We start from the raw sequence: 26,878 nt of genomic DNA, 5'->3' as shown, positions 1-26,878 counted from the left end.
CAGCAGGGCCACACCAGTTCAAAGGGGCCATGCACTTTTATGGGGCTACTGGAGGCCCTTCTTGGTCTGGGGTCCTCAGGCAGCTTCCCCCTGAGCTCCATGGGTCCTTGCTGCTCAGTCCAGGGAAACTAGAGCCAGAGTGGCCCCTGGATGTGGTCTCTGGCCAGGGTGGGTCTTAAGCCTCTCTCTCTTACCCTCTAAGTCTGAGATGTCCTGAAACTGGGAGATGGGGAGGGGGCTCTGGGGAATCAGACTTCATGGCACCTATTCAGGCCCAACCTCCCAAGGTGGGGAAATGCCATGATCACAGCAGCTCTGGAGAGGCCAACTCAGAAAGCCTGTGTTTAATGGGGGCTTGTCACAACCTGCGAGGTCCCCAGTGCCTGGGCACCCCCACACTCCACTACTTCTCATCAATGTTTTCCAAGGACCAGGACTGCTTCTTCTGGGGCAAGTCTTCAAGCATCAGGCCCAGCACGTGCACAATCTCATAGTACAACTCTTGAAGCCTGAAAAGTAGAGCAGGAGGAGAGATCTGAGGTCAGGGGCAGGCCCTGAGCCACCCTGGGAACTCCCCAACACATGTTTGTACCTGTGCATTCAGGAAAGAGAAAGAGCTTCAGAGCCACATCAGGCTGGGTTGGAGTCCTGGCTCTGCTGACCTGCCACTCTGTCTGGGGTACCCTGTAGTAAGGGATTTCACCTCATATGTCAGGTTGGAGACAAACCCCCAGGCTCTGAGAGATGTAACTGTGTGGAGATGTCCAGGCAGTACCTGGCCCACTTTTAGGCCAAAAATGGGCATTCCTTGACCCTCTCCTTTTTAGTTTCTCCAATCTCTGAAGCCCTCCAGGGGGCTTTCATTAAGAAGACAGGTTAAGGGGCCAGCCCGTGGCTCACTTGGGAGAGTGTGGTGCTGATAACACCAAGGCCGCAGGTTCAGATCACTGTATAGGAATGGGCAGTTAGCTCACTTGGGAGAGCGTGGTGCAGACAAAACCAAGTCAAGAGTTAAGATCCCCTTACCAGTCATCTTTAATAAAATTTTAAAAATTTAAAAAAAAAAAAAAAAATGACAGGTTAATCATGTCAATCCTTGCTCAAGAGCCCACTGTGGCTCCCTAGTGCCCACAGCTGCTCTGCCAGGTTTTTATATCCTTCCTGCTCAGTAATAGCCAGTCATAATCCCAGCTAACTTACACTGAGCACAGGCCCTGAGCCAGGCCAAGCTCAGAGATTCGCATACATTGTTTTTATTGAACCAGCTCAGCAGCCCCTCCTGTGACAGATAGGAAAACAGCAGAGACCTGCCCAAGGCAGTGGCAGAACCAGGCCAGGAGCCTGGGCTCCTGATTTGCCCTCCAAGAAGGGGGTAATGAGGAGGGGCCTGGAGAGTCAAAGGAGCTGGCATTTAAATCCAAGTCAATGCAGGCTGGGGAGGGACAAGGTGAGCAGATTCTGGCCAGCCACTGGCCTGTGCACACAGCAGCCCAGCCACTGTGTGTACATAGAGTCCTGAACCCCCAAATAGGTCTTTGGTCCACTCACCCATCCCTCACATTGGCTATCATCCCCCTTGCTCTCCAGGGGTACCCAACACAGCCCTGACCCCAAGGGAGCCCCAGGACCAGGAAAGTCTGGGGCTGGGACTGACCTGTAGATAGTAGTGTCCTGGTTGTCCAAAGTCGACAAGTAGACGTCGATGAAGGGCATGCTAGTGCCAAAGTCGTCTAAGACCATGGGGTCAGTGTGCCTCAGGGTCTTCTTGAAGTTCTCCACCAGCTCACTGAAACTTTTATAGTCAACACTTTTCTAGAGAGGGAAGCATAATGAGAGCAATGAGGGGAAGAGGTGACAGCCAGGCTGCACAGAGACCTGGGGACCCTCCGCAGTGGGCTCTGGGCCCTGACCCTGGCCCCAGGATGAGTCTTGAGCCTAGCCACAAGTCCATCCTGACCCCCTCTGAGCCTGGATCCCCTGGATGGGGTAGCCTCATGGGCTGCCATCAGGACACGTGAGGACAGGTGGGAGTCTGGGTGTGGCTCCGTGTGGCTTCCTCGCCCTGAACAATTCTGGGGCACAGTCAAGACAGGCAGATGTCTCCACCTTGGAGAAGAGGCTGAAGACAGAGACCTAGCAAAGCAGCCAGGGCCCAGCATGGGATGCTCAGAGCACTTAGGCTGAAAAGAGAAGAATCGCCCCCAGTCCCTCACAGTTATATCATGACTGACAGAAAATCTCTGGCCTGTTGTGCTCATTCTTGTTCTGGTTTTAGAACTGTGAGAAAATCGAGGTCGAATGACACCTGTCAGAGCCTCCACGTCCTCATCCACTGGGAGGACTGGGGCATGACTGCCTGGCACCCAGTGAGCCGTCAGTAAGAAGCTTAAGCACAGACTGCCGCACCCCGAAGGGCTCAGCAGTGAAGTTTTGCCCACAAAGGAGGGAGACATTATAATCACAGCACTCAACTGAGAGGTTCAGAGAAACACAGAAATGCAGAGAGTAAAGCCTGACTCTGGAAAATACAGGGGGAATGCACCTGCCTTACCTAAAGCCACAGATGCCTGGCCACCTGCCCTCTACACAGGCCCCCCTCTTCCTGGCCATGCTTTCAGCCCTGACCGTCCACCTATTGTCTGTCTACCTGCCTGTGGTGATCACCTACCTGTGTCTGCATCAGCCTGCTGACGTCCTCCTGCTGCCGCTTCAGAATCACCTGCTTCTCCTCCATAAGTGTCACGTGCCTCTCCAGCATCAGATCTCTCTCAAACTTTTTGATGGAGTCCTAGAGAGTTGGTGGTTCAAGTCCAGGTGCAAGCTCTCACTGCATATCACTCCTCACTCTTTTCTTTCCTAGCCTTGTACTGTGGCTCCAGCCCTCAACAGGAAGGTCCACCCACCGCCCCCCGCCACACATACACATAGGACCAGCCGCCAACTAAAGCTGCCAACTGCAGCTGCAGAGGCTCCCTGAGTCCCACTGTCCTGCTGGCCACCATCATAAGCCAAGGTAAATGCACAGGCTTAGGGAGACGAGTGGGCTGGGTAGGGGGCCATCTGGTCACCTCCACTCCACTTCAGGACGGAGACACTGCTCAGCGCCCTCGCTGGAGACTTGGCCCACAGCCCCACCTACCACACCTAACCTGACCCCCCATCCTCACAGGTGGGGCCTCACTCACCTCAGTGTGCATGATCATCACGCCCACGAACATGTTGAGGAAGATGAAGGAGGCAAGCAAGATGAAGATGATGGTGAATGCCCGGCTCAGAACCAAATTCCGGTTGTCCAACTGCTCCTGCAGGTCTGTCCAGCCATCGACCTGCTCAGGCAGGGCAGGGTATGTTGAGTGCCAAGGCCCAGCAGGATAGGCCTTCCTCTTGCCTATGCTCAGGGAGCCCCAGCCAAAGGGGTGCTTCCTGCCCCAGCCCCACTGAGGAGGAAGCTGGCTCTGCCTCCACATCAGCCCTTGGACACTTCCCCAGTCCACTGGCTCCAGCCTATACTGGTGGGCTGGAAATGCAGGGCACCACGGGTGGGGGCACTGCTGGCCAACATGCCTTAGGGCCTCTTCTCTCAAGGTCTCCCATCCTTTCCAAAAAGACACAGCCTCACTGCCAAACCAACCTTTTAAAAGACCCCACTCTTTCCAGGGTCCAACAGAGTTTAGACTTCTAGACTTGGGTTTTGCATGTTTATTCTGGGGTAGGACAGCTTGTTCCCCAAAAGTCTATGTGACATGGAATTCATTTATAAATTAAACATAATCCAAATGAACTACCATTTGAGAACTCAGAAAAGTTTTATGGCCCTGTGGGGAGTCACAGGATTAGAGACAGAGATGGGTCCCTGTCCAGGGCACTAAGCAGCTGCACATGGGGCAGGCCCCATGTGAGGCACAGCATGTCCACATGCTCAAGCCACCTGAACAGTCCCTTCTCAAAGCCCCTGCCCTCATCACTGCTCCCAAACACAGTACCGTGGCCAAGCTGAAGAGGGTGAAGAAAGCCACGGCCAGGTTCCCCCAGTTGTCCTGGTCACCCCTCTCTGGAACTCCAAACAGGCAGAAGCCCAAGATAGCAAAGATGTACATCAGAACGAAGAACAGGATGAGCACAGCGGCCACGGTGTAGACTGTCTGACCCAGGGCAGTGATGAGCGTCTGCAAGGCAGGGACGTTGCAGCTAGACGAGGGCTCCAGGCTGGGTGGGCTCAGATGACAGCGGTCCAGCCTGACAGCTATCTCCAGCATCTGCTGCCAGGCCTGGCACATGGTAGATGATTAATACAGGTTGGTTGAATGAATAAATGAGAACTGTGCCCAGACTGAGGGCTGGATCCACCTGTCCGTGGTTTACCAATGTGTGGCATTCAAGCTCAGGCACCCATGGGTAGATAATGTGTGCTGCCTAAGGTCTGAGGTAGCCTCCTCATCAGCACCACTAACCACTCCACTTGAAGGCCAGCCAGGCTCTGTGGCCACCCCAGGGTGTCCTGCTCCTGCTTCTCAGCTTAGGGCCAACCCTGAATGTCCTTTGCCCCAAGCCCAGGAGGAACAGGGGAGGCACCCTGGGAGTGAGGATGGCGAAGGCCTGAGAAGAACGTGGCTCCCCATTCTTTCTGGGCCCCACCTTCACAGGCAGGTCCCTGTCTTGTGACCTCGATCTTCTCCCAGTGAAGTGGACATTTGTCTTCTCTCCCCACCACATTGCCCATTCCTGGGAACACAGTGTATGGCTCTTCCTTGTTCCTTCTCCATGCCCTGGATTCTCACACGTAGTAGGTACTCAGTACATGTTCACCTACCTAGACGTTTTCACAGACATAATAAAAGGTAGGTAGGTATTATCATTCTTCCCATTTCAAGATGAGGGGTCAGAGGCTCAGAGATGCAAAATGTCTTGGCCAGGGCTGCACCAATACAATGGCAGAGCTAGACCCAACTCCTAAGTCCTTTGCCAATGCCACCTCCCTAACCACCAGCAGCCCTGAGCACAGAGACTGTTTATTGGCACAGCACTCAGAAAGCTAGGACACAGGACCCTGCAGTTTGGACAGGTTGGGGTAATCTGGGAAGCAGAAAGACAACTCAAGAGCACTGGGCTGCCCTGTGTGTGAACTGGTTTGGCAGCTGACTACAGGGGTGAACACATGCCAGATGTCTTCCTCCTCTCCTGGGGGAAGAAAATTGGAATTTTTTGATTAATTCCAAAAGAGCTGAGATTTTTTTAAAAAGTTGTCTCCCTCCCAGCTAGATAGAGACAGAACTTTTTTCCCAAGCACTAGTAGGACTAAAGCTATGGTATATCCTCGAGAAATGCCACAATGGGATGTGGTCTGCAGATCAGGTTTGCACAGGTGGGAAACAGGGGAGGGTGGAGTGGTAGAACCTGAAGCACATGCAGAGGGTGGGGAAGAGGCCTGGTGGTCTCCCACCACCAGGCCAGCCCATGAGCTGGTGCCACATGAGGTCAAAACAGAGAACCTTGAGAGTGGCAGTGGAGAAGTCATGCTGTCCAGGAAACCTCATGCAGGACCCCAACAGCTGGTCTTGGCTACCTTCTTCAAGCACAATCTAGACAGACCTCATCAGTGTGCAGTCCAGAAAGGTGCAGAACTCCAGTCTCAGGGGATGGCTGCCCAGATCCCTATAGGCCAGTAGCTCCTTCCCTGAGGAAGTCTTGGGTTTTCAAAGCCTATGGCCTGGCCCCATCTATGCCTGATTTTGAATTCCCAAATTCTTAGGGGAAGAAATTCCCAGAGCCCACTTTGGCCCTCCTCGGCTCTGGGTCTCACCATGGCTATACTCCTGGCCCTGGGGTATTCCAGGTGTGGAAATGATCTCCAGGTAGGGCAGGTGCACAGGCCCCACACTCTGACGGAGCCCTCCTGCACAGCCCCTTGGATATGCAAGAAATGATCTGGGTCCAGGAGGCAAGGAGAAAGACTGGCACTTTCACCACAGCCCAGTGTCTGAAGGTTGCTCTCAGGATGAAATTCAGATGAACAGGAGCAGTGTGATCCTTGGGTCTCAGCTAAAAGAACTTCTCTGTGCAAAACAAGGTACTATTTCCTCATGGGGCACGTTTATTGCCATCAGATGGAGGGTGGAATGTCATTTTAATTAATCAGGGGTTGGGGGCCAAAAATGTGTTAGCATGCCAGCTCTGGGCAGAGACTGCAGCTCTGTTAAGGGCTCCTTTAGACTTCAACTAATTCAAATTAGCACAAAGTTGCAAGTCCCCCACTTTTAGAAGCTCCAGCTCCTCTTGGCCAGCAGGCTGGGCAGCATACAGAGGGCATGTAATCCAGGGTCACTTCTGTGCACTCGGGGGGTTGGGGTCCCATGATATCCCAAAGGCTACAGGAGAGCCACAGCCAGGGTGGCTGGTGATCCCCAGGGAACCATTTTAGGATATAAGGCTCTACTTAATGACAGGAAAAATCCGAAGCCAAACATAGGGTGCATGTTTGTGTACATGTTGTGTCTGCATGCACACACGTCTTTGTGCATGTCTACAAGGACAAAAGGCTGAGCAGAGACCTGCAGTCACCAAGCCAGCCTGGCCTGCTCTGGGATCCAGCCTTTGGCCAGCAGGGAGGTTCCTGGACTGGAAGGATGTGCTGCCTCTGCCAGGCCATCAGCCCCAGGAAACTTCAGGCCTCTGCCTTCTGACAAGGCTGCCCCAACATAGCCAAGACAGGTGCTCTCAGCAGGCGGGTGGTGCCCCCAGCCTCACGAGGTACCAATCTGGGTTACTGCCCCTTCCTTCCAAGATGGAAGCCCCTCCTGCCACCAGTCCTTTTTGCTTCCCTCCTCCCTGCACAGCCCTGGGCTTTCTTTCCTTCAACCAACTGCCCATCACCCCTTTCCTCACGTGACCCACACAGGTCTCTGGCACCCCGCTCATCTCACAGTGGTCTCACCTGAAAACCCTCTCTTGCCTGAGCACATCACTCCCCAGCAGCCCTCTCCAGCTCTGGCCCCCACTGACCTCAGATTCAGGGGCAACCCTCTGCCTTGTCCTCGGAGCCCCAGCCTCTGTGGGCAAAGCCCCTGCTTCTGGGCAGGGCCAACCTTCCAGCTCTCCACTCCCCCTCATGTCTTAAAACCTCTGCCTTCAGGCTCACCATCTCTTCCACCCTTCCTGCTGTCATCCCGAGGGCCCTCAGCATCTTTATGAATGACCCACCATCCGCAAGGCCTCTTTGTCTCTGGACTTATTTCTAGTGACCCTTGTACCACTCCAGGCCCCTGCTCCCTTGGTGTACTACACCTGGACAAACCAGGCTGCCCTCCCACTGTCTGATCACTCCCTCACTCTGAGGTGCCCACCACCTGGCACTGACCCCCCAGGGACCTCCAGTCTTCTTTCCTGTTCCCCTGCCGAACTCTTGTTCCTATCTGACACCAGCTCCCATGCCCAGCACCTCAGACACACCTCTACCCTTCTTCTAGGACACATTGCAGGGTTTGCTCTAGCCCACAGGCAAGGAGGCCACCCTTAGGTTTGAAACAAATTTGGCCTGATCTGATGTGTACTTTAGAGATTCCCCCCAGCTGCTGGGGCATTTCTGCTCCAGGGCTCTCAGTAGTGTGTGGAGCCATTACAGGAACCCAGGTGAAGGCTGGAGGTGACAGGGAAGAAAAGACGTGAGCAAGTCAATAACCATTCAGGAGGCCACACAACAGGACTTTGAGAGACAGGAGTCAAGGCTGACACTCACACTTATGACTTGGAAAGTGAATGGCGGTGGGGGACACTCTTCACCAAAAGACAGAACACTGGAGGAGGAGCCAGGGTTTTTGAATTGGAGGTTGGGGCTGGGAAAGAGTGATGACTTCCAGTTTAGACACAATGAGTTTGAGGAGCACCTGAGATGTCCAGGAGGCAGCTGGGTCTGAAGGTCAAAGAGAGGGGTGGGCAAGTGAAGAGCCCTGGGAAGTGGAAAAGATCACCCAGAGAGGACATGCAGCGGGGAAGAGAAAGGGAACTCAGCACAGCCCTGAGAAAACAACACTTGTGGGCCGGCAGAGAGGACGCACCCGAGGAGCCCGGCTGGAGGAAGAACAAAACGGCAACAAGGGTGCCGATGGAAATGGCCAGCAAATTCAGTGACAAGGAGGTTGCTGGCAACCTTGGAGAGACTAGTTTCTCTGTGGTGGAGGGCAAGAAGACAGGGCATACATGATAGACAAGGAAGAGGGACTGGAAGCACAGACTCCTTTTTCCAGAAGCCTGGCCAAAGGAGGCGGCAGGCTGGACTATATTGCTTGGGAGGAGACAGACACTGAGGCACGTGACTACATGAGAGCAAGAAATGAATGACTGTGGATGTGTGCAACATTCTTCTCGTCTCCACCCAGGACTGGGGCTCCCTGAGTGCAGGGCCTAGGCCCTGACAGCCAGCCACCCAGGCCTGGGAGAGGGGTAATCTCTCAGCAGGATCAACCGGCACACCCTGACTGGGCAAATAGGTCCAGATCAGCCCCTTCCTGGAGAAGCATGGATATTGAGTGCAGAGCCAAGGCAAACACACTGTGTCCAGGACGGATGCCTGAGGCCATGATTGAGGGCAAGGGGTCAGCCCGGAGGTATATTCTAAAATCTCCTGAGTTGAGAAGGCTGATTACTCTATGACTTTCAGCAACCCAGAAAGACTTCCCAGCAACAGCAGCAATTCCAGAGCTGCCTTAACGGAGTAATGAGACTATTCCCATCAAGAGAAGCCCCAGACCTTTAGCTGTGTAGGGAAAGCAGCTAGTGGCCAAGGCCACCATAAAGCTGTAGGCTCCTGACTATGTAGTTAAAGGATCTGCACCCTAAGAAAACCAGTCATTTGGCAGCATTGGAGAGAAGAAAAGTTCAGATGGCCTCTGGAGTCAAACACACTTTTCAAGTCTCAGTCTGACATTTAACTGCTTCAATGTCTTCATCTATAAAACGGAGCTAATAATACCTTTCTCACAATTGTTTTAAGGTTAAATGAGATAATACCAGTAGAGATCAACCTGCCACACAGTAGGACTCAATAACTGGAAGATAATAGTAGAATCATCATTTCCTTGGGGACTGGTGGGCAGATGGGCCCTATAGCCTGCCCTCCCAGCACCATGGCACCCCCAGGGCACTCACCCGGATGCCCCGGCTATAGGTGATAAGCTTGAGGACTCGCAGGGACTGGATGCCATCAGCAATGTTGAGGTAGGGGTAGTAGTTTCCCTGCATCTCACGGAGGGAATAGGGGATGAAGATAATGATGAGAATGATCACATCCAGCAGGTTGTAGCCATCCTTCCAGTAGTGGATGGGGTCCACATAGACCTTCATGAAGAACTCACAGGTGCAGATGGACACAAACATAATCTCTGAGGTCTGCAGGGGTGGCAAGGGTTGGGAGGGTCAGACCAAGCTGCAGAGCCCTAGAGTCCTGACCCTCTCCCTGCCTGAGCCACCCAGTCAGGTGTTGGGGAGTGGTGTTCCTAAGTCACACACACGAGAGAGAAACCCAGGCAGAGTCTCCGGCAGACAGCGGAAGCTCAGCATGCCTGATTCCCTTCTCCTTCTGTGTCATCTGTACCCTGTGGCCCTAAGCATGGGGCTAGGTTTGACCCCTGGTGCAGACAAGATGACTGTATCGACTCCAGTTACAGCAACTCAACATATCAGGCTCGACATAACCTGAACTCAACTTCAACATAACCTGAATTTAAGGTTTTCCAAGAGAAGGTCCCAAGAGTTTTCTGGCCAACTTGAATATACAAATTTTTAGGAATATAGATGAAGTGTTCAAATATCTACATATATTTAATCTATTAACTTAATTATACATATTTAAAATCAGTTAACTAATATGTTTCTAAAGAATACTCTGCTCATTTTTCATTTTTACACTTTATGAACCAATCTTCTTCAAATTCATCTCATGCATCTACAACTCCAATGGCTTTGTTTTTACCAAGAAGTATTTTTTATCATATAAGTTTTTCCTTATCATCTACATTGACTTGTCATCTTGATTATCATCCAAATGAATTGATTCATTCATTGAAAAAGCTTTGATTGGGCACCTACCATGTGCCAAGCAAGCACTGTTAGAGACACTGGAAAAGGCAACAATGAATGAGACAGAAAATATCCATCCCCAGAGAGCTCACAATCTAGTAGGGGAGACAGAAATAAATACTTTAACAAATACAGAGTGTAAAATATAGTGTAATGTCAGGTAGAAAGGAAAATAAACCAGCCAAAGGAGATAGAGGGACTGGTCATGTGGAAGAGGGGCAGTCCTGGCAGCTATTTTAGAAAAGGTGGTGAACACAGGTCTCACTGAAGCCAGGAACTGAGCCAAGATAAAAACTGGGAGAATGCTTCCAGGAAGTAGGGGAATGGCAAGTCCAAGAGACCCCAGGCAAAAAGGAGGTTGTTCAAAGAACAGCAAAGCCAGCCTGGCTAGAATGGAAAGAGGGAGAGCAGAATAGGAGATGCAGTTGGAGAGGTAGACCACATAGGGCTTTGGAGATCTAGTGAGCACTTTCGAATTTTAATCCTAGCCTTGGATGATTTTGAGCAAGGGAGTGATCTGAACTGATTTACATTTTTAAGAGATCTCAAAGAGTATGAACAATTCTTGTACATTTTCTTGTATACATGTGTAAAGCTCTCTCAGTTACATACCTAGGAGTGGAATTATAGGATATGAGCATCTTCAACTTACTAGATATTGACAAATCTTTTCCAGAATTATTGAGCCAATTTGCTTTCATATCTGCAATTTCCTATTGCTCTACATTCTTGTCAACACTTCCTACAGTCAGACTTAATTTTTGTCAGTCTGATGAATACAAAATAGTATCTTATTTTTTATTTTAATTTTCATTTCTCTAATTATTAAGGAGGTTGGGCATCATTTTATATATTTAAATTGTGAGTTGCCTGTTTCTTCTCCTTTGCCCACTTTTCTGCTGGATTGTTTTGTCTTTTTCTTACTGATTTGGAAGACATCTTTTACAGATTTTGAATCCTACTCTGTTGCCTGTTATATCTGTTACAAATATTTTCTCCCACACTAACTTATCACACTGACTTTTCATATTTTTAATGGTCTTTTAATAACTAAAATTTTAATAAAATCAAATTTATCAAACCTTTTCTTAATGGTTTATGGGGTTTTATTTTAATCACGTTGTTTGAGTTGTATCCATGGTTTATGTGTTTTATACCTTGAGAAACCTTTTCCTCCCTGAGATAGTATATTCTTCTATATTTTCTTCTAAACATTTTAAAGTTTTACTTTTCAAGTTAGATCTTTAATCCAGCTATGTATGCTGTGAGATAGAGAATCAATTGCATTTTTCTCCATTCGGATAATTAATCATCCTAGTCCCATTTAATGAAGAATCTACCCTCTCACTACTCATCTGTAGCGCCATTTGACATGTATCAGCTTTCCACATAAGTCAGGATCTGTTTCTGAGCACTCATTCTGTTCCATTGGTTTATTTTTCTATCCGTGCATCATCACCCTGCCTTAATTATTATAGCTTTATAGAAAATCTTATTATGTGGTAAGTCAAGACTTCTCCCTTTTTGCTTTCAAAATTGTCTTGTTTTCCTCCATCCTTCATTCTTTTATCTAAATCTTAGAATCAAATTTTTGAGACAGAAAAATCCTTGCCAGTTTTTTATTGGAATTGATTTTATAGATTAATTGGAAAAGACTGCACCTTTGAGAAACAGCCTTTCTATCTATCTATCTGTTATATTTTTCCATTTCTTTATGTCTTCTTTAATGATGCTTATACATTTTTATATTTTTCTCCTTAAAGGTCACACAAATTTAGATTTGCCTCTTAGGACTTTTTATATTTTGTTGTTATATATGTCATCACTTTTATTGCTGATATATTGAATATAATTAATTTTATTTATTATTCATATATCCAGCAAACTTGCTGAAATTCATTATTTATTATCTTTACTCATTAATATTAACTTAATAATTTTCCAGATTCTTTTGGGGATTTCTATGCAGAAATTATATCACCTGTGAATGACAGCTTTTTTTTTTTAACTTTCTAATCCTTAATGCTTTTTATTTTTTAGTATTATACATTGGTTAAGACTCTAATACAAATCTTATTAATAATAACTGGAATAACTTCAAAGAAAATACTGCTAAAGTTTCACCACTGATTGTAAATTTTGATATAGGTTTTTCATAGGTACCCTTAATCAGGTTAAAAATAAATCCTTTCTACTCCAAGTTTGCTAAGTTTTTTCATGAAGAACATTTATGATAATTTTTTTTTTTCAGCATCTCTTGAATTGGTCTTATGAGGTTTCTTTTCCCTTTAATATCTTAAGCTGATTAATAAAATGGGTAGAATTTTCTAATGTAAACCATACTTGCATTCCTGGAGAAACCCAACTTGGCAATGGGATATTGTCTTTTTCATACATGTTTTTATTTGGTTTTCTAATCCTCTGTTTGGGTTTTTTGTGTCCAAATTCATGACATTGAGATGTAATTTTCCTTTTTATATACTGTCTATCTAGTTTTGGCATGAAGGTTATATACTACCTTCACAAGATGAATTGTCTGTGGGTAAGGCAGGTATATTCAGTTATCTCATCACTGGAAGAGTGTTATATGTTTGGAATTATATCTTCCACGCATGTAAAACCATCTAGTACAGGTTAGTTTCTTTGTTCTGGGGGGGTAAAAATTTTAAACTACTAAGTTAATGCTTTATAGCCATGAAAGGACATAGATGGACACACAAAATTTATTTCAGGTTTTCGTTTTCTTATTAAGAGACAGTTTTGTAATTTTTTTCTAAAAAAATTGTCTATTTCAACTAGGTTTTCAAATTCATTGGCATACAATTATTAGATTTCTGTTATCCACTTTATCTGTACTTTCCCTTTTAAATTCCTAACATGATTCAGGGCACCTATTTATCTTGATCATCTCATGAAGAAAGCTCTTTGTTTTATAATTCTTTTCTAAGATCTAATTTTCAGCTTTGTTGATACTTTTTTGATACTTTCTATTGAATCTTCATCTCCTATTTCATTAATTTCTGCTCTTATCTTTACCATTTCCTTCCTTCTATTGTTTTTGGTTTTATTCTGTTGCTCTTTACCCAACAGTTCATTTCATTAATATTTTTAGCTGAGATATAATTCACATTTCATAAAATTCACTATTTAAAGTATAGAATTTTCAATGGAGTTTTTTGGTGGCTTTTTTCTTTTTCTTTTCTTTTCTTTTTTTTCTTTTTTTTTTTTTGAGCATTTGTTACCTTTGGTTTTTTATTGTGGTAAAATATACATATCATAAAATTTACCATTTTAAACAATTTTAAGGTGTACAATTCACTGGCATTAAATATATTCACAGTATTGTACAATCATCACAGCCATTTCCAGAACTATTTCATCATCCCAAACAGAAACCCTGCCCCCAATAAACAATAACTTCCCATTCCCCTCCCCCCTCAGCTCTGATAACTTCTATTCTACTCTCTGTTTGTACAGATTTGCCTATTCTAGGTACTTCATATAAGTGGAGCCATACAATACTTTCAGAGAAATGTCTATTTGAGTCCGTTGCCCACTTTTAAATTGGGTTGCTTGTTTTGTTGTTGTTGCTGTAGTTGTTAAGTTGTGGAAGTTCTTTAGGTATTTTGGATATTAATCCTTTACCAGATGTATGATTTGCAAATATTTCCTCTTACTCTGTGGGTTGCCTTTTCACTCCCTTGATAATGTCCTTAGATGCACAAATGTTTTTAATTTTGATGAAGTCCAATTTATCTATTTTTTCTGTGCTTTTAGTATCATATCTAAGAATCTATCGCCAAATCCAAGGTCATGAAGATTTACCCCATCTTTTCTTCTAAGATTTTTTTAGCTCTTATGTTCAGGTTGTTGATATGTTTTCAGTTCGTTTTTGTATATTGTGTGAGATAGGAGTCTGACTTCTCTCTTTTGCATGGAAAATCAAGTTGTCCTAATACTACTTGTTGAAAAGACTATTCTTTCGCCATTGAATGGTATTGACAACCTGTCAAAAAATCAATTGGCCATAGATATTTGGGTTTATTTCAAGATTCTCAATTCTATTTCATTGGTCTATATGTCTATTCTTAGGCCAGTGCCACACTGTTTTGATTGCCGTATCTTTGTAGTAAGTTTTAAAGTCAGAAAGTGCAAACCCTCCAACTTTGTTCTTCATTTTCAATATTGCTTTGGCTGTTTGGGGCCCCTCACACATCCATACGAATCTGAGGATCTCCTTTGCCATTTCTGCAGAAAAATAAGAAGATAATGATGATGGCAGCAGCAGCTGTTGGAATTTTGATAGAAATCACATTGAATCTGTAGATCACTTTGAAGACTATTAACAAGATTAAGTCTTCTAATCCATGAACACAAGATGTCTTTCCATTTATCCAGGTCTTCTTTAATTTCTTTCAGCAACGTTTTGTAATTTTCAGTATTCACACCTCTCATCTCTTTAGTTAAGTTTATTCCTAGGTATTTATTCTTTTGGATGCTGTTGTAAATTGAATTTTAAAATTTTCCTTTTCAGATAGTTAATAACTAGTGTGCATTAGTGCAGCTGATTTTATTGTTGATCTTATATCTTGAAACTTTGCTGAATTTGTTTAATAGCTTTAATAGTTTATGTGTATGTATTCTTTAGGATTTTCTATATATAAAATCAAGTCATCTGCACAGAGATAGTTTTACTTCTTCCTTTCCAATTTAGATGTCTTTTATTTCTTCTTCTTGCCTAATTACTCTGGCTAGCACTTCCAGTACAATATTGAATACTGTTTAAAAGCAGGCATCTTGTCTTGCTCCTGATCTTAGTGGGAAGACTTTTGGTTTTTCACCATTTGAGTATAATGTTAGCTGTGCGTTTTTTCATAAATGGGTACTTTAAAAAGTTCATAGGAAGATTCATATTATCTTTCAATTCTATTTTTCCATGAACTTTTTGAAGTACCCTTGTACATTCTCTTATTTTTGCATGCTTCATATTTTGTTGAAAACTGAACATTTTATTTTATTTTATTTTATTTTTTAAAGATGACCAGTAAGGGGATCTTAACCCTTGACTTGGTGTTATCAGCACCACACTCTTCAAGTGAGCTAACCGGCCATCCCTATATAGGGATCCAAACCCGTGGCCTTGGTGTTAGCACCACACTCTCCCAAGTGAGCCATGGGCCGGCCCCTGAACATTTTAAATATTACAGCATAGTAACTCTGGAAATCAGATTTTCCCCCTTCCTCATGGTTTTGTTTTTGTTGTTGCTTTCTGTGGGTAGTAGTTGTTTAGTGACTCTCCTAAACTACTTTTGTAAAGGACTGCATTCTTTCTCATGTGTGATCTCTGAAGTCTCTTTCCTTCAGTTTCTCATTACCTAGTATTTTGACAGAGATTTTCTTAAGTGCCTTGAATAAAAAAAAAAAGGAGGAAAGGAGAGAAGGAAGGGAAGGAAAAAGAAGGGAAGGAGAGAGAAGGAAAGCAGGGAAAGGAGGAAAAATAAAGAAAAAAGAGAAAGAGAAGAGAAGAAAAAAAGAAAAACTCTCCTAGTCTTTTCAGATCAGCTCTGTGTTGTGGCACTCATTTAATGCTTAGCCAGGCAATTTAAAACCTTAGCCTCCACTTCTTGCTTGTGCTGAGCCTAAAAATCACCTAAAGGTAAAACCTTGGGATCTTCTCAGGTCTTCTCTAAGCATCTGTTCTGCCCTGGGCATGCGTGGCTTTCCAAATTCCTCTGTATACAAGGGAGCTTCTCAGTACCCTAATTTTCCAAAGAATCTCTCTTCCAGGCATTTTCTCCCAGGATTTCAGCATGCCTATTGTTTGCCCAAACTGTTATATATTTTTTGCCACAGGCAGCAATAAGTTGTTGATGTGTCTCTCAATGTTTGTAAGAAATGCCCTCTGCATACCTACTTTTCTACCCTAAGAAAGTTCCACATTAGGTGAAATGAAGGCAATCACCTTCCATCAGTCCTTCAAGCAACCGTCAGGTCAAAACCGACAAGCAAAACTTTTTAAGAACAATGTCTTCTCTGCTGCCTCTGGAACTAGGGGCCTGGGTCCCTATTGTGAATGTGGACTGCTGCCTTCTGGACCTTCATCATGCTGGGAAGCGGGGCTGGGACACAGGCAAATAGAAATGCCAAAAAGCTTTCCTACCTTTTTAAAGTTGCCTCTTTTTTGATTCAGTGTTCACATGGTTGCTGTAAATCTTTGGCTATTTTCCAGAATTATGGCAGTTTTTGCTCTCTTTTTAAATTGTTTCTGTGGACAGATGAATCATGGAGCTACCTACTCTGCCATTTTCACTGACATCACTCCTCTCATTTTTGGAGTATAGATTTTCTGGATGTAGAATTCTTGGTTGACAGTCTTTTCTTTCTGGCACTTTCAAAATATGATATACCACTGCCTTTTGACTGTCATGGTTTCTAGTGAGAAATCAGCTGTTAATCTTATTGAGGATCACTTTTATGTGATGAGTTGCTTTTCTGATTGTGCTCTCAAATTCTCTTTGTCTTTGTCTTTCAACAGTTTGATTAACAGGTCCAGGTATAGATTTCCAAGTTTACCCTACTTGGAGTTCATCTTCTTGGATGTGGAAATTAATGTCTTTCATCAAATTTGGGAAGTTTCTGGCCATTATTTCTCACACTTTTTTTTTTTTTTGTCCTTTATCTCCTCTCTTTCTGGGACTCCTATTAACTGCATGTTTATATGTTTGATGGTGTCTCACAGCTCTCTTTTTATTTCTATTCATTCTTTTATCTTTCTGTTCCACAGACTGGAGAATCTCAATCAACCTATCTTCCTATTCATCAATTCTATCTTCCACCAGCTCAAACCTGCTGTTGAGTTCCTCTAGTAATCTTTCATTCCAATTATTGTACTTTTCGGCTACATAATTTCTATTTGGCTCTTTTTAAATCATTTCTATCTCTTTATTTATATTCTCTATTTGGTGAGACATTGTTCTCACTCTTTCCTTTTGTTCTTTAGATATGATTTTCTTTAGTTCTTTGAAATATTTATGATAGCTGTTTTAAAGTCATGTAGTAAGTCCAACAAATGGGCTTCCTCAAAGATAGTTTTTATTGATTGCTTTTCTTATTGTGTATGGGCCATACACTCTTGTTTCTTTGCATGTCTTGTGATTTTTGTTGTTGTTGTTGAAAACTGGACATTTTAAATAATATAATGTTGCAACTCTGAAAATCAGATCTTCCCCTGTCCCCAGGGTTTGTTATTGTTGCTATTCTTTCTTCTTTCTTTCTTCTCTTTTCTTTTTTTTTTTCCTTTTTTGAGTAACTTTCCTGAACTTTAATTCTGTAAGTCTATCTTCTTTGTCATACGTAGCCACCACAGTCTCTGCTCAATTAACTTAATGACCTACTAATGATTAAACAGATATTTCCTTAAATTCCTGGAACCAGTAAGTCTTCCAGCCTTTACCAAGAGGCTCTGTGTGTCAGAGGATGTGTTCAATGCCCCAACAATTTACCACTCTGCCTTGGCCTTCTTCCTGCTTGCAAAGAGCCTCAAGGTTATCCAGAATTGAGAGATCAGAGTCTTCTCAGATCTTTCCTTGTACCTTCGTTGGGGTTCTCAAGAGTGTTAATAATTTATCACAGTTTCATAGTTAACCAGGGGATTTCACACATGTTATTCTCAATTGCCTCACAGCCACCCTGTAAGGTATATAATAATAACATTTTACAAATGTTGCAGCTAAACCACAGAGAGCTCAATAACTTGCTCAAATTCTTACAGCTAGTAATAAGGTAGGAGAGCTGAGGCTCCAACCCAGATCTGTATGACCTCATCCTTTCCACAGCACAGAGCTTCCCTACGGTTGCAAACTAGGGTTCCTGCAGGACACATGCTTAGTGACCCTTATGGCCTCTCAAGGGCAATAAGAGTATTCATGTTCCTCAACTCATCTCTTTTCCTGGCCCCTATCAAATCCTATATTTAACATGATGTTCTACAGTCCATGGCCAAATTCTTTGGAATGGTGGTATGGAATTCACCACCATATCAACATGTTCACAGAAGTGACACCAAGTAGACCCTGCACATTTTAAGCATTATTTGGGGTACTCCACCACCTCCACTGCCCTGACACGACATTATGTTGATGCTAAACCTTTTTATCACCAAGAAGGAAAGTTATCTGCCCTAAATGATAGAGTATTTTTTTAACCTTTTTATTGTAAAATAAAACATACATATAGAGCCACATGAACAAATATGTAGACAGATAAGTTAATACAAGGCTAACATCTCTGTAACTACCACCCAGGTCAAGAAGTAGAACTTTGCCAACTGTCCCAGAAGCCCCTTCGTGTGCCCCTTCCCAATCACAACTCCCTCCCTCCACCCAAAATTAACTACTATCCAGGTTTTTACAGTGATCACTTCCTTGCATTTCTTTATCTATAAAGAACCCATGTTCTTTATCTATAAAAACCTTTTTTTCTTTTTCTCTATAAAAACCCATGTACACATCCCTAGAACTAATAATATAGTCTTGCCATTTTATTAAACTTCTTAAAATTTGGTATATCTTTTTTCTTTCCTTGCAATTTATCTTTTAAAGAATCCAGGTAATTCGACTTACAGAATTTTCCAGTCTGGATTTTGCTGATTGCACGGTCATCGTGCAGCTCAGCATGATCCTCTGCCTTCCACACTTCCTCACAGCTAGATCCAAAGGCTTGATCGGATTCAGGTTTGATCTCTTTGGCAAGTTCTTTCACAGGAGGTATGTAATGTCTGGTTGTCTCTCTTTTTATGATGGTGGCAACCATTGATGCTCAATGCTTACATCCATTACTTCACTGCGGGTTGAAGAATGGTGATATCTACCCTTTCCTTTTTTAACTGGGACACTTCCATAAAGATATGTTTTCCTCACCCATTATGTGGTTACACAGTATTACCATTCATGTAAGAAAAGTTAGTAATGTTTGATTCTTTCCCTTAATTTAGTAGTTTTCAAGATGAAGGATTAGCTTCTTATCACCCTCCACAGTGGCCAGTTAGGTCTTTTGGCATCATTATACTTCATAGATTATTTGATGAGTTTCAATCACTGGTCATTATTCTCCTCACTGAAGCTCAAGTTGTTCTGTCTTTGGCCAGCAGGAGCCCCTTTAGGTTGTCTCCTGAGTCCTTTTGACATGATCCCAGCAGTCTTCGGTAGCTTTCTTGCTATGTATGTGACAAGATATTCCTGGCTTATCTGATATATTTCCTGCCCTAGACCTGGAATCAGTTATTTTTCTAAGAAGCCCTGGTTTCTTTTAGTGAGAAAAGATATTTCAACATCATATTGGGGTACTAAGGATGTATAATTGCTGAGTTATTCAATGTTCTGGGTCTTAGAAAGGATAAAGATAAAATACCTAAGTAGTTTATGCTGATACCTCCAATTCAAATGCAGAACCACAGGGTTTTTATCTCCTTTCTTCCATGAGTATCCTGGTTCTCGAGAACACAGAGGATGATAGAAATAAACTATTCCATAGTTACTCATTTCTCCTGCGTTACATACACAACGGTCTCATAATAACACTCCTAGCAGTATGTCCACTAAGTTGATTGCTGAAAATGGTTTTTTGGTTTTGTTTTTTCTTTTTTCTTTTTTGCATTGGATCTTCTCATCATTCCCCATTTTTTAGTTATACCACATCTTCATTGTCAGAGGATATATATTCATTATATGTCATATTCTCTCCCTGTTAAACCACAATTAGTATTAGTTCTACAAATAACTATTTAATTCTCATCACCAGTCCTAACATTGATCCTTCTCTAGTCATTTTGGTTGGCTGAAACTTATTCTTTAGCAGAGTCCTGAAGAAGAGCTCATGGGAACAATATTCTTCAAGTTTTGAGTGTCAGTGGCTGTTTGCACCCTTTATACTTGAAAACCAGTTCTGCTGATTTAAAATCCTTGATTTACGTTTTCTTTACTAAAGTATCTTAAATACAAGCATGTTACTCTATTTTCTTCTGGCATAAAGCGATACCAGAGTGAAGTCTGATGATAATCGACTTTCTTCTTACAAGCCACATTGCCTAGATGCTTACGGTTTCCTCCATCCCTTTTTAAAGTCCAATAATTTTGCTAGAGTATGTTTTGATGTTTGATTTAACTCCACATTCTCAGGTATGCAATGTGTACTCTTTGAACATATAGCTTCAAATTTTTCATTTCAGTTAACTTCTCTTGGATTATAGATTTTAGTGTTTGTTCTGTTCCTTTGCTTTGCTCTTGTTTTGTTTCCAATGGAGGGGCTCCTATTATACTAGATCTTCTCACCCGTCTTCAGTGTTCATCACTTTCTCCAGAATCCTTTGCATCTCTTCATTTCTTATTGATTTTTAAACTTTTCCTCCACTTAATCCTTTATTTCTCTTAATCTATTATCCGTTGTATTTAATTATTCTTGGTCTAGTTTTCATTTTTTAAATGATTTTTCTCTTATTTCTAATTCTTTTGTGAGTTTTGTCACTTCACTTCTGTTCTTTCCTATCTTGTACCACTTTCTTTAACCTGTACCTTGTTTTAAAATTGTGCACTACAGTTTTTCTGTTTTGTGGGCACGTCTTTGTGGTGGGCTTTCCTTATCTATTGGGATATTTTCTCCACATTTTCTTTTTCTTATACTAATTTTGTATGGGATTTTGCCTCAGTTCTTTCTACTGCTCTTTATGTGAAATTAGTTTTCCTGAATTTTTAGAAGCTGTCATTCGGACTTCACTGAGCTCTCGCTTATGTTTTTGTGTTGTGTTTAAAAATGTGGTAGCTTGACTTTTGAGGCTTCTGGGTTCTGTTCCCTTCCTCCACTTTTATCTGGACCTTCCCTTCCTTCATCTCAATGTCTCAAATATCCTCAATTTTTATTCCACTTCCAATATTTCTCCTAAGTGTGGGTCCCTGTCTTTGAAGAGAGCCCTGGTTGGTGAAAGCACACAGTCTAGACTGCTCTAGACCCTTCAGAAATTATGAGGAACGTCTTGCACTCACCTGGTATTGGATTAGGCAACACCCTTCTTGAATTCAGCTGCTGTCGCACATCAGCCCATCACACTTTCTAATGAATACTTACTGGCTTCCCTCTGCTCCCTCTCCAACAGAGTCTGATGTCATGCCCTTCTTGTGGCTTTTAGTAAGAAAATCTCGTTAACTAGTTTTGTTGTAAATGCTGCCCATGAGTTTTTGGTTTTGCTATCTAGTTGCTTTGTTTTAAGAGGGGATTCAGGGAGATTTAAAAATCATGTCACCACTACTGTTCCTGCCACCATCTTACCAGATTGTAGAGTATATTTTAAAGGTCTTTAAAATTTTTTCTACAGAGAATTCCTTAAAACGAAATGCCTTAAAAATCTTACAACATTCGCAGAAATAAAACAAGTAAAAGATGAAAAGCCGAAAATGGACCCCGGCTGCTTACCTCATAAAGTCTGAACAAGCGATATCTTATTTTATAATCGGTCCACAGGACTATAAAACAGGCATTCATTGAGACAGTGCTAATCATAATTATCTGAAACAGATGACTCGTAATGACTCTTTTTACAAATGACTGAAACTGATCATCTTTTCTCCTGTCAAAAAGTTGAATAAGAGGTACAGTTATCATACAACAGAGCTAGATTCTCACACAATGCATGCCTTTTTGTGCAGAGAAGGGTCTTTCTCCCTTCTGTGAGTATAAATTTATATATGCTTTTTTTTTTTTTTTTTGACCAGTAAGGGGATTGCAACCCTCGGCATGGTGTCGTCCGCACCACGCTCAGCCAGTAAGTGCACCAGCCATCCCTATATAGGATCCGAACCCGCGGCCTTGGCGCTATCAGCACCACACTCTCCCGAGTGAGCCACGGGGCCGGCCCAAAATTTATATATACTTTTAAACAGCAATGACATGCTGAATGAATGAGCACTGAAATATATATGATGATCATCAGTGGACTGTCCCCACTTAGTTACTCAGATACCTCTTCTGGACCTCTGAAAAAGAATGGTCACTATGTCTTCTCCAGCAAAACAAAGCATCATCTTCATTTACTCATTCAACAAATTTTTATTGATTGGCTACCACATGCCAGGCAATACAATAGGCACAGGGGATACGATGTGAGCAAGATTAAATATTTACAAGTAAATGTTAAAATAAACAAACGATTTCATATCAATGGAATCATATAAAAAAAAAAAAACCAAACCTAAATATTGTCAGTCTAGTAGGAAAAACTGTAATAATCAAATAACCACCCAAATTAAATGATAAGTACGAATCAATAATAACAAAGTGAATATCACATGAAAAAATGGGCAAACAGTCAATTCATGAGAAAAATACAAATGGCCAATAAACTTCCCTCAAAATGTTCAGTAGCAATACTAATCAGGGAGATGCAAAGTAAAACCATTACTTTTGCTTATAAAATTAGCAAAGACTTAAACATAAGATATATTTAATGCTGGCAAGAGCATAGTGTGATAAGGCATTCTCACAAACAGCCAGAGGAATGCAGACTGACCAACTTTTCTGAAAAGCCTGAGAACTGTTCATATCCTCTGACCCAAGGAATCTATCCCAAGAGAAAACAACCTGAAATGCAGATAGTGACTTTGGCTAAATATGTATCCCAATATTACTTATAATACTGAGAACCTGGAAACAATTTAAAAGTCTAAAAAAGAGAACTGACTGGTTTAGCAAATTATGGCATATCCATCTCATGAAACACAGACACTAAAATATGTCTATGCATTTTTCATGATTAAGAAAAATGTTTATGATCCACTGGATAGCAAAACACAAAAGCAAAACAGTATATAAAATTCTCTGCTCAAAATTTGCTCGGTTGCACAAAAATGGATAGCAAAAACTCAGCAGGAAATTTGCCAAAATGTTAATAGCAGCTGTCTATGAATGGTAAGATTATAGGTGACTCTTTTTCTTGTTTATATTTATCTGTGCTTTGCAATTTTTCTCAAAGAGTATGTATTACTTTTTGCCTATTATATGTAACAAATGAACACATTCTCATTACAGTAAAACAATACAGAATGTATTTTATAATCCATAAGAACTGATTTGAGATAGGGTCTATCACCAAGAAAAGCCTTCAAACTATCTCACACAGTAGCTGGTAGAAAAGGACAACACAGACAAACGAGGCATTCAGTCTACAGATCAAGTAACAGTGTGCCAACCTCAATAACCAGAGAAACCAGAAGGTCAAGGACATGCACCTCAGCTTGGGAAGCAGATGAGTGTCTGTGCGATGAGGCTAAGAGAACACTGGCACCCCACCCCACGCTGCCATCTGCATGTTTCTTAAGCAATGGAGATAGAGAATATTTACTTAAATTTCTTGAATTTCTCATAGAATGCCACCGATGCAGAATCAAACAGTGAGCTAGACATGGTTCTCATGCGGTTCTTGTGAAAGAGTTGAGACATTTTCCAAACTTTCTATTTTTATTCCTTCCTTTTACCATCCAACAGAAAATCTCTGCTTAGGGATTTCCTCAGTGTCTGGATTCCGAGAGGCAGCAGAGAAGGGTCCATGAAGAGAATCCTTGCTCTGTGAAGTCACTCACAGGCATTCCAGTACATCACTCGTCTGCAGGCCCATCAGGAGGGAGCTCCCTAGTGGGTCTATCCATGGATCCTCTCTTCCCAAGGAGACTGTGAGTGCCTACATCAGCAAAAGAGTTATTATGAGCAGCCAGCAATGGTGAGGCTCTGGGCTAAAGCTGGAGACGCTACAGATAGGCCAGACAAAGGCCCTCCCTTCTCAAGAAGTGCTTCCACCTGATAGACAAAGGTCCTTTAAAATGTGTTAGAAAAAGTTAAGGGTCATATAAGAGGGAAAGCAAAGTTCTCTGGGGTTATAAGAGTGAGAGTGTACACGCAGGGCACAGCACTGAAAACACTTTGAAGGACAAGGAAGGATTTTCATAGGTTTGGGGCCAGAACAAACGGGAGAAACAGAGAAGGTAACATATGCCTTGTGTTGGCTAATTGGGGGCATGGAATCTGCACATATGAACAACCTAAGTATCAGGGATAAGCCCGTGGGGTACAAACGTTTTAAATACAAGAGCATCACACATTGTACATAACTACTGAAAATCAACTTTGTATCCCACATGGATGTATAATAAACTATCTTTAAACATTTTTTTTTAAAAAGAGCAGTATGGACTTTTGCTCTGCTCAGCTCTCAGGATTAATAGCTTCTCCTCACACTCCTTTCCTTCTCCTAACTCCTTTGGCTTTCGAGGCAAATCAAGACAGAGGATTCTGGGCAGCCCTGTGTTGTATTATATGTTTAGTGGTTAAATTGGCCTATTTCCTGGAAACAAACCTAAGTTCTTGGGCCATAAGAAAAGAAGGTAAACACCCACTACCTCTGCTGTCCCATGTATTCTAAACGAGTGTATATGACCATTCTTGGTACAAAAATATTCTTGTAGGCAAGACTATTTGGACTGGGAAATAACATCTTATTTACTCATTTTCTCCATTTAAAATCATCAACAGCAAAACTTTTAAGAATCACTTTGATTAATGTCCCCAAGATTCGAACTTTAGCCCCATCTTCTCCCTCTACACTCTGCCCTCGGAATGAACTCCTCCTTTAACTCTCACTGCCTCCTTTGGTCATAGGGCCCCCTAATGCCTCTGGGGCTCCCACCTTCCCCACAGTGGCCTCCTGGAGCAGCTGCTCCGGTTCTCCATCTCTGTTTCCACCTGCGCCAATACATCAATGTGCCCAATCCCCTGGGGCCCATAGAAGGCCCTGAGTGTGTTGTATATGCTATGTGAGTATTCAATGGATGGCACCACAGATCCCTATGTCCCCTCAAGTAGCTGGGCATAGCAGGATTTCATTTCCAAGAACTCCAACGGTACACTTCTAAGCTTTTTCTCTTTAAGCACCAAAGCACACTTTGGGGAAAAAACAGAGAGGAGATTTAAAATGTAAAGAATTCTCTCACGATGCTTAGAGGGGTGAGCAAAGATACCCAGCTGCAAGCAGCGCAGAAGAGCCTAGTTGTTCTTAGTGTACTACATCAGCAGAGCCAACCACAGCTGAGTAGAAAGCAACAGGAAATCAGAGGTGACAAGATTAATCCAGGGCCTAATGAAATCATCCATAACTTTTTGTGGATATGTGAACAGTACGGATATCCTGGGATGAGATGTTAAAGGGCCACCTCTTCTGCCCTTTCAGCAAGCAACTCACACTCTGCCCGACTTGGGCACCCTATCCTAACTGTGTACAGCTGGGGAAAGTCAGCTCTCAGCAGCTATGGCAGCTTGGCGACTCTGCTCTTCTGGCCAGAGTTATTCCTTCATTAGTTCCAAGTAACTGGCATTGAAACACAAAACACATATTATAGCCAAATCCTATTACATCTCCTGATGTTTTGCAGGAAATTTTACAAAACTGAAAGTTACAACTACAGTAGTACATAATACGAGGGGTCTTCAAAACATTCATGGAAGGATTCACTTACCTTTCCATACTATTTTCCCACAAACTTTTTGAAGTATCCTCGATTTGTAAACGCCAGAAAGTAAATAGACTGCTCCATACTAACATTAGTAGTTCAATACACTGATGGAGGTGAGGCTTGTGTTCAAATACAACATACATGCTGCGGCTTTTCGTCTACAGCAAAAACATAGAGCCATGCTTATTCTATTTATCCTAAGATTTCCTAAATCCAAACAATATCAGAAAGTAACCATTACTGTCATAACTTTCATTAACTTCATTTTCGAAAAGGACACTGTCAAACATACTGGTTTGATATCTGTGGAGGTCATGCAAGGGGTCATAGGTCATGTGTTTAACTCCTCTCTACTCCAGTGATCATTTAGAAAGAAAATGGAGAGAAACCAAAATTTACCACATCAGAGAAACCACTGTCATCACGCAAAGATTTGGAACAGATGGGAACTTAGGGGCCTCCAACTTTGACAAAGTCTCTTTTAAGTTGAAATGTCAGTTACTTGCAGAAGTCTGGGGATTCATTCTGTCAGAATTTATCACAAGGAGTATTTGAATAGACTTCTGATATGGAGACTTTGATTCTATGTAGTAAAGTTTGTGAGTTCCAGCAGAGGCAATGCCTCTTAACATGGACCTTATGTCAAACTCTCGTGTAGATGCTAATTAGTAACTGCACTCCCAGGTCTTCACCATTGTAATACTGAGCCACAGCCTGCTTTCTCTGCTGTGCTATGTGTGGTATATGTTAATCCAGCCACCAAGGTAAGGCTTTCAGATTGACACTCAAAACAGGGGTAAGGGCTTCCATTCATGGTACAGTGAACAAGGTAAATGATACCACAAGGGAGAAACAAACAGATCCAGAAAGTAGAATATTCTATAGCACAACTGACCCAGTTTTTACAATAAGTCAATTACATGGAAAAAAGGGGGGAGGAAGGGGAGCTCTAGATTAAGAGAGATAAAAGAGATAAAACAACCAGATGTGATGAGTGGAACTTCATATGGATCCTGATTAGAACAAAATTACTGTCCAAAGACATTCTTGACCTTCAGGCAATTTGACTTTGCCTGGGTATTAGGTGGTACCAAGTAGTCATGATTTATTTTGTTAAGGATGATAATGGCATTGTGGTTTATACAAGAAAATAACCATATTTTTTAGAGATGCTTACTGAAGGAGGTAGGGGTAAAATAACATGCTATCTGGGATTTGCTTTTAAATACTTTAGCAAAGAAAAAGGAAACGGGGGGATT

The 26,878-nt window shown here is 42.7% G+C and overlaps 1 protein-coding gene across 1 annotated transcript; it reads right to left on the bottom strand.

The window, feature by feature from the left end:
• Positions 1 to 370: 370 nt before the first annotated feature.
• CATSPER3 (cation channel sperm associated 3) lies at positions 371 to 26,261 on the bottom strand. Its single transcript, XM_063085838.1, has 9 exons — positions 25,623 to 26,261; positions 23,459 to 23,794; positions 21,535 to 21,688; positions 9,142 to 9,381; positions 3,984 to 4,166; positions 3,186 to 3,326; positions 2,669 to 2,788; positions 1,655 to 1,812; positions 371 to 509 (listed from the first exon to the last, which is right to left on the bottom strand). Exons 2-9 carry the CDS (start codon positions 23,554 to 23,556, stop codon positions 404 to 406), a joined length of 1,200 nt encoding a protein of 399 aa, XP_062941908.1. The 5' UTR covers positions 23,557 to 23,794; positions 25,623 to 26,261; the 3' UTR covers positions 371 to 403.
• Positions 26,262 to 26,878: the final 617 nt, after the last annotated feature.

Source organism: Cynocephalus volans, chromosome 2, assembly GCF_027409185.1.
Source record: "Cynocephalus volans isolate mCynVol1 chromosome 2, mCynVol1.pri, whole genome shotgun sequence".
In the NCBI taxonomy this organism is placed as follows: domain Eukaryota; kingdom Metazoa; phylum Chordata; class Mammalia; order Dermoptera; family Cynocephalidae; genus Cynocephalus; species Cynocephalus volans.
This window is presented reverse-complemented; position numbering and strand designations above follow the sequence as displayed.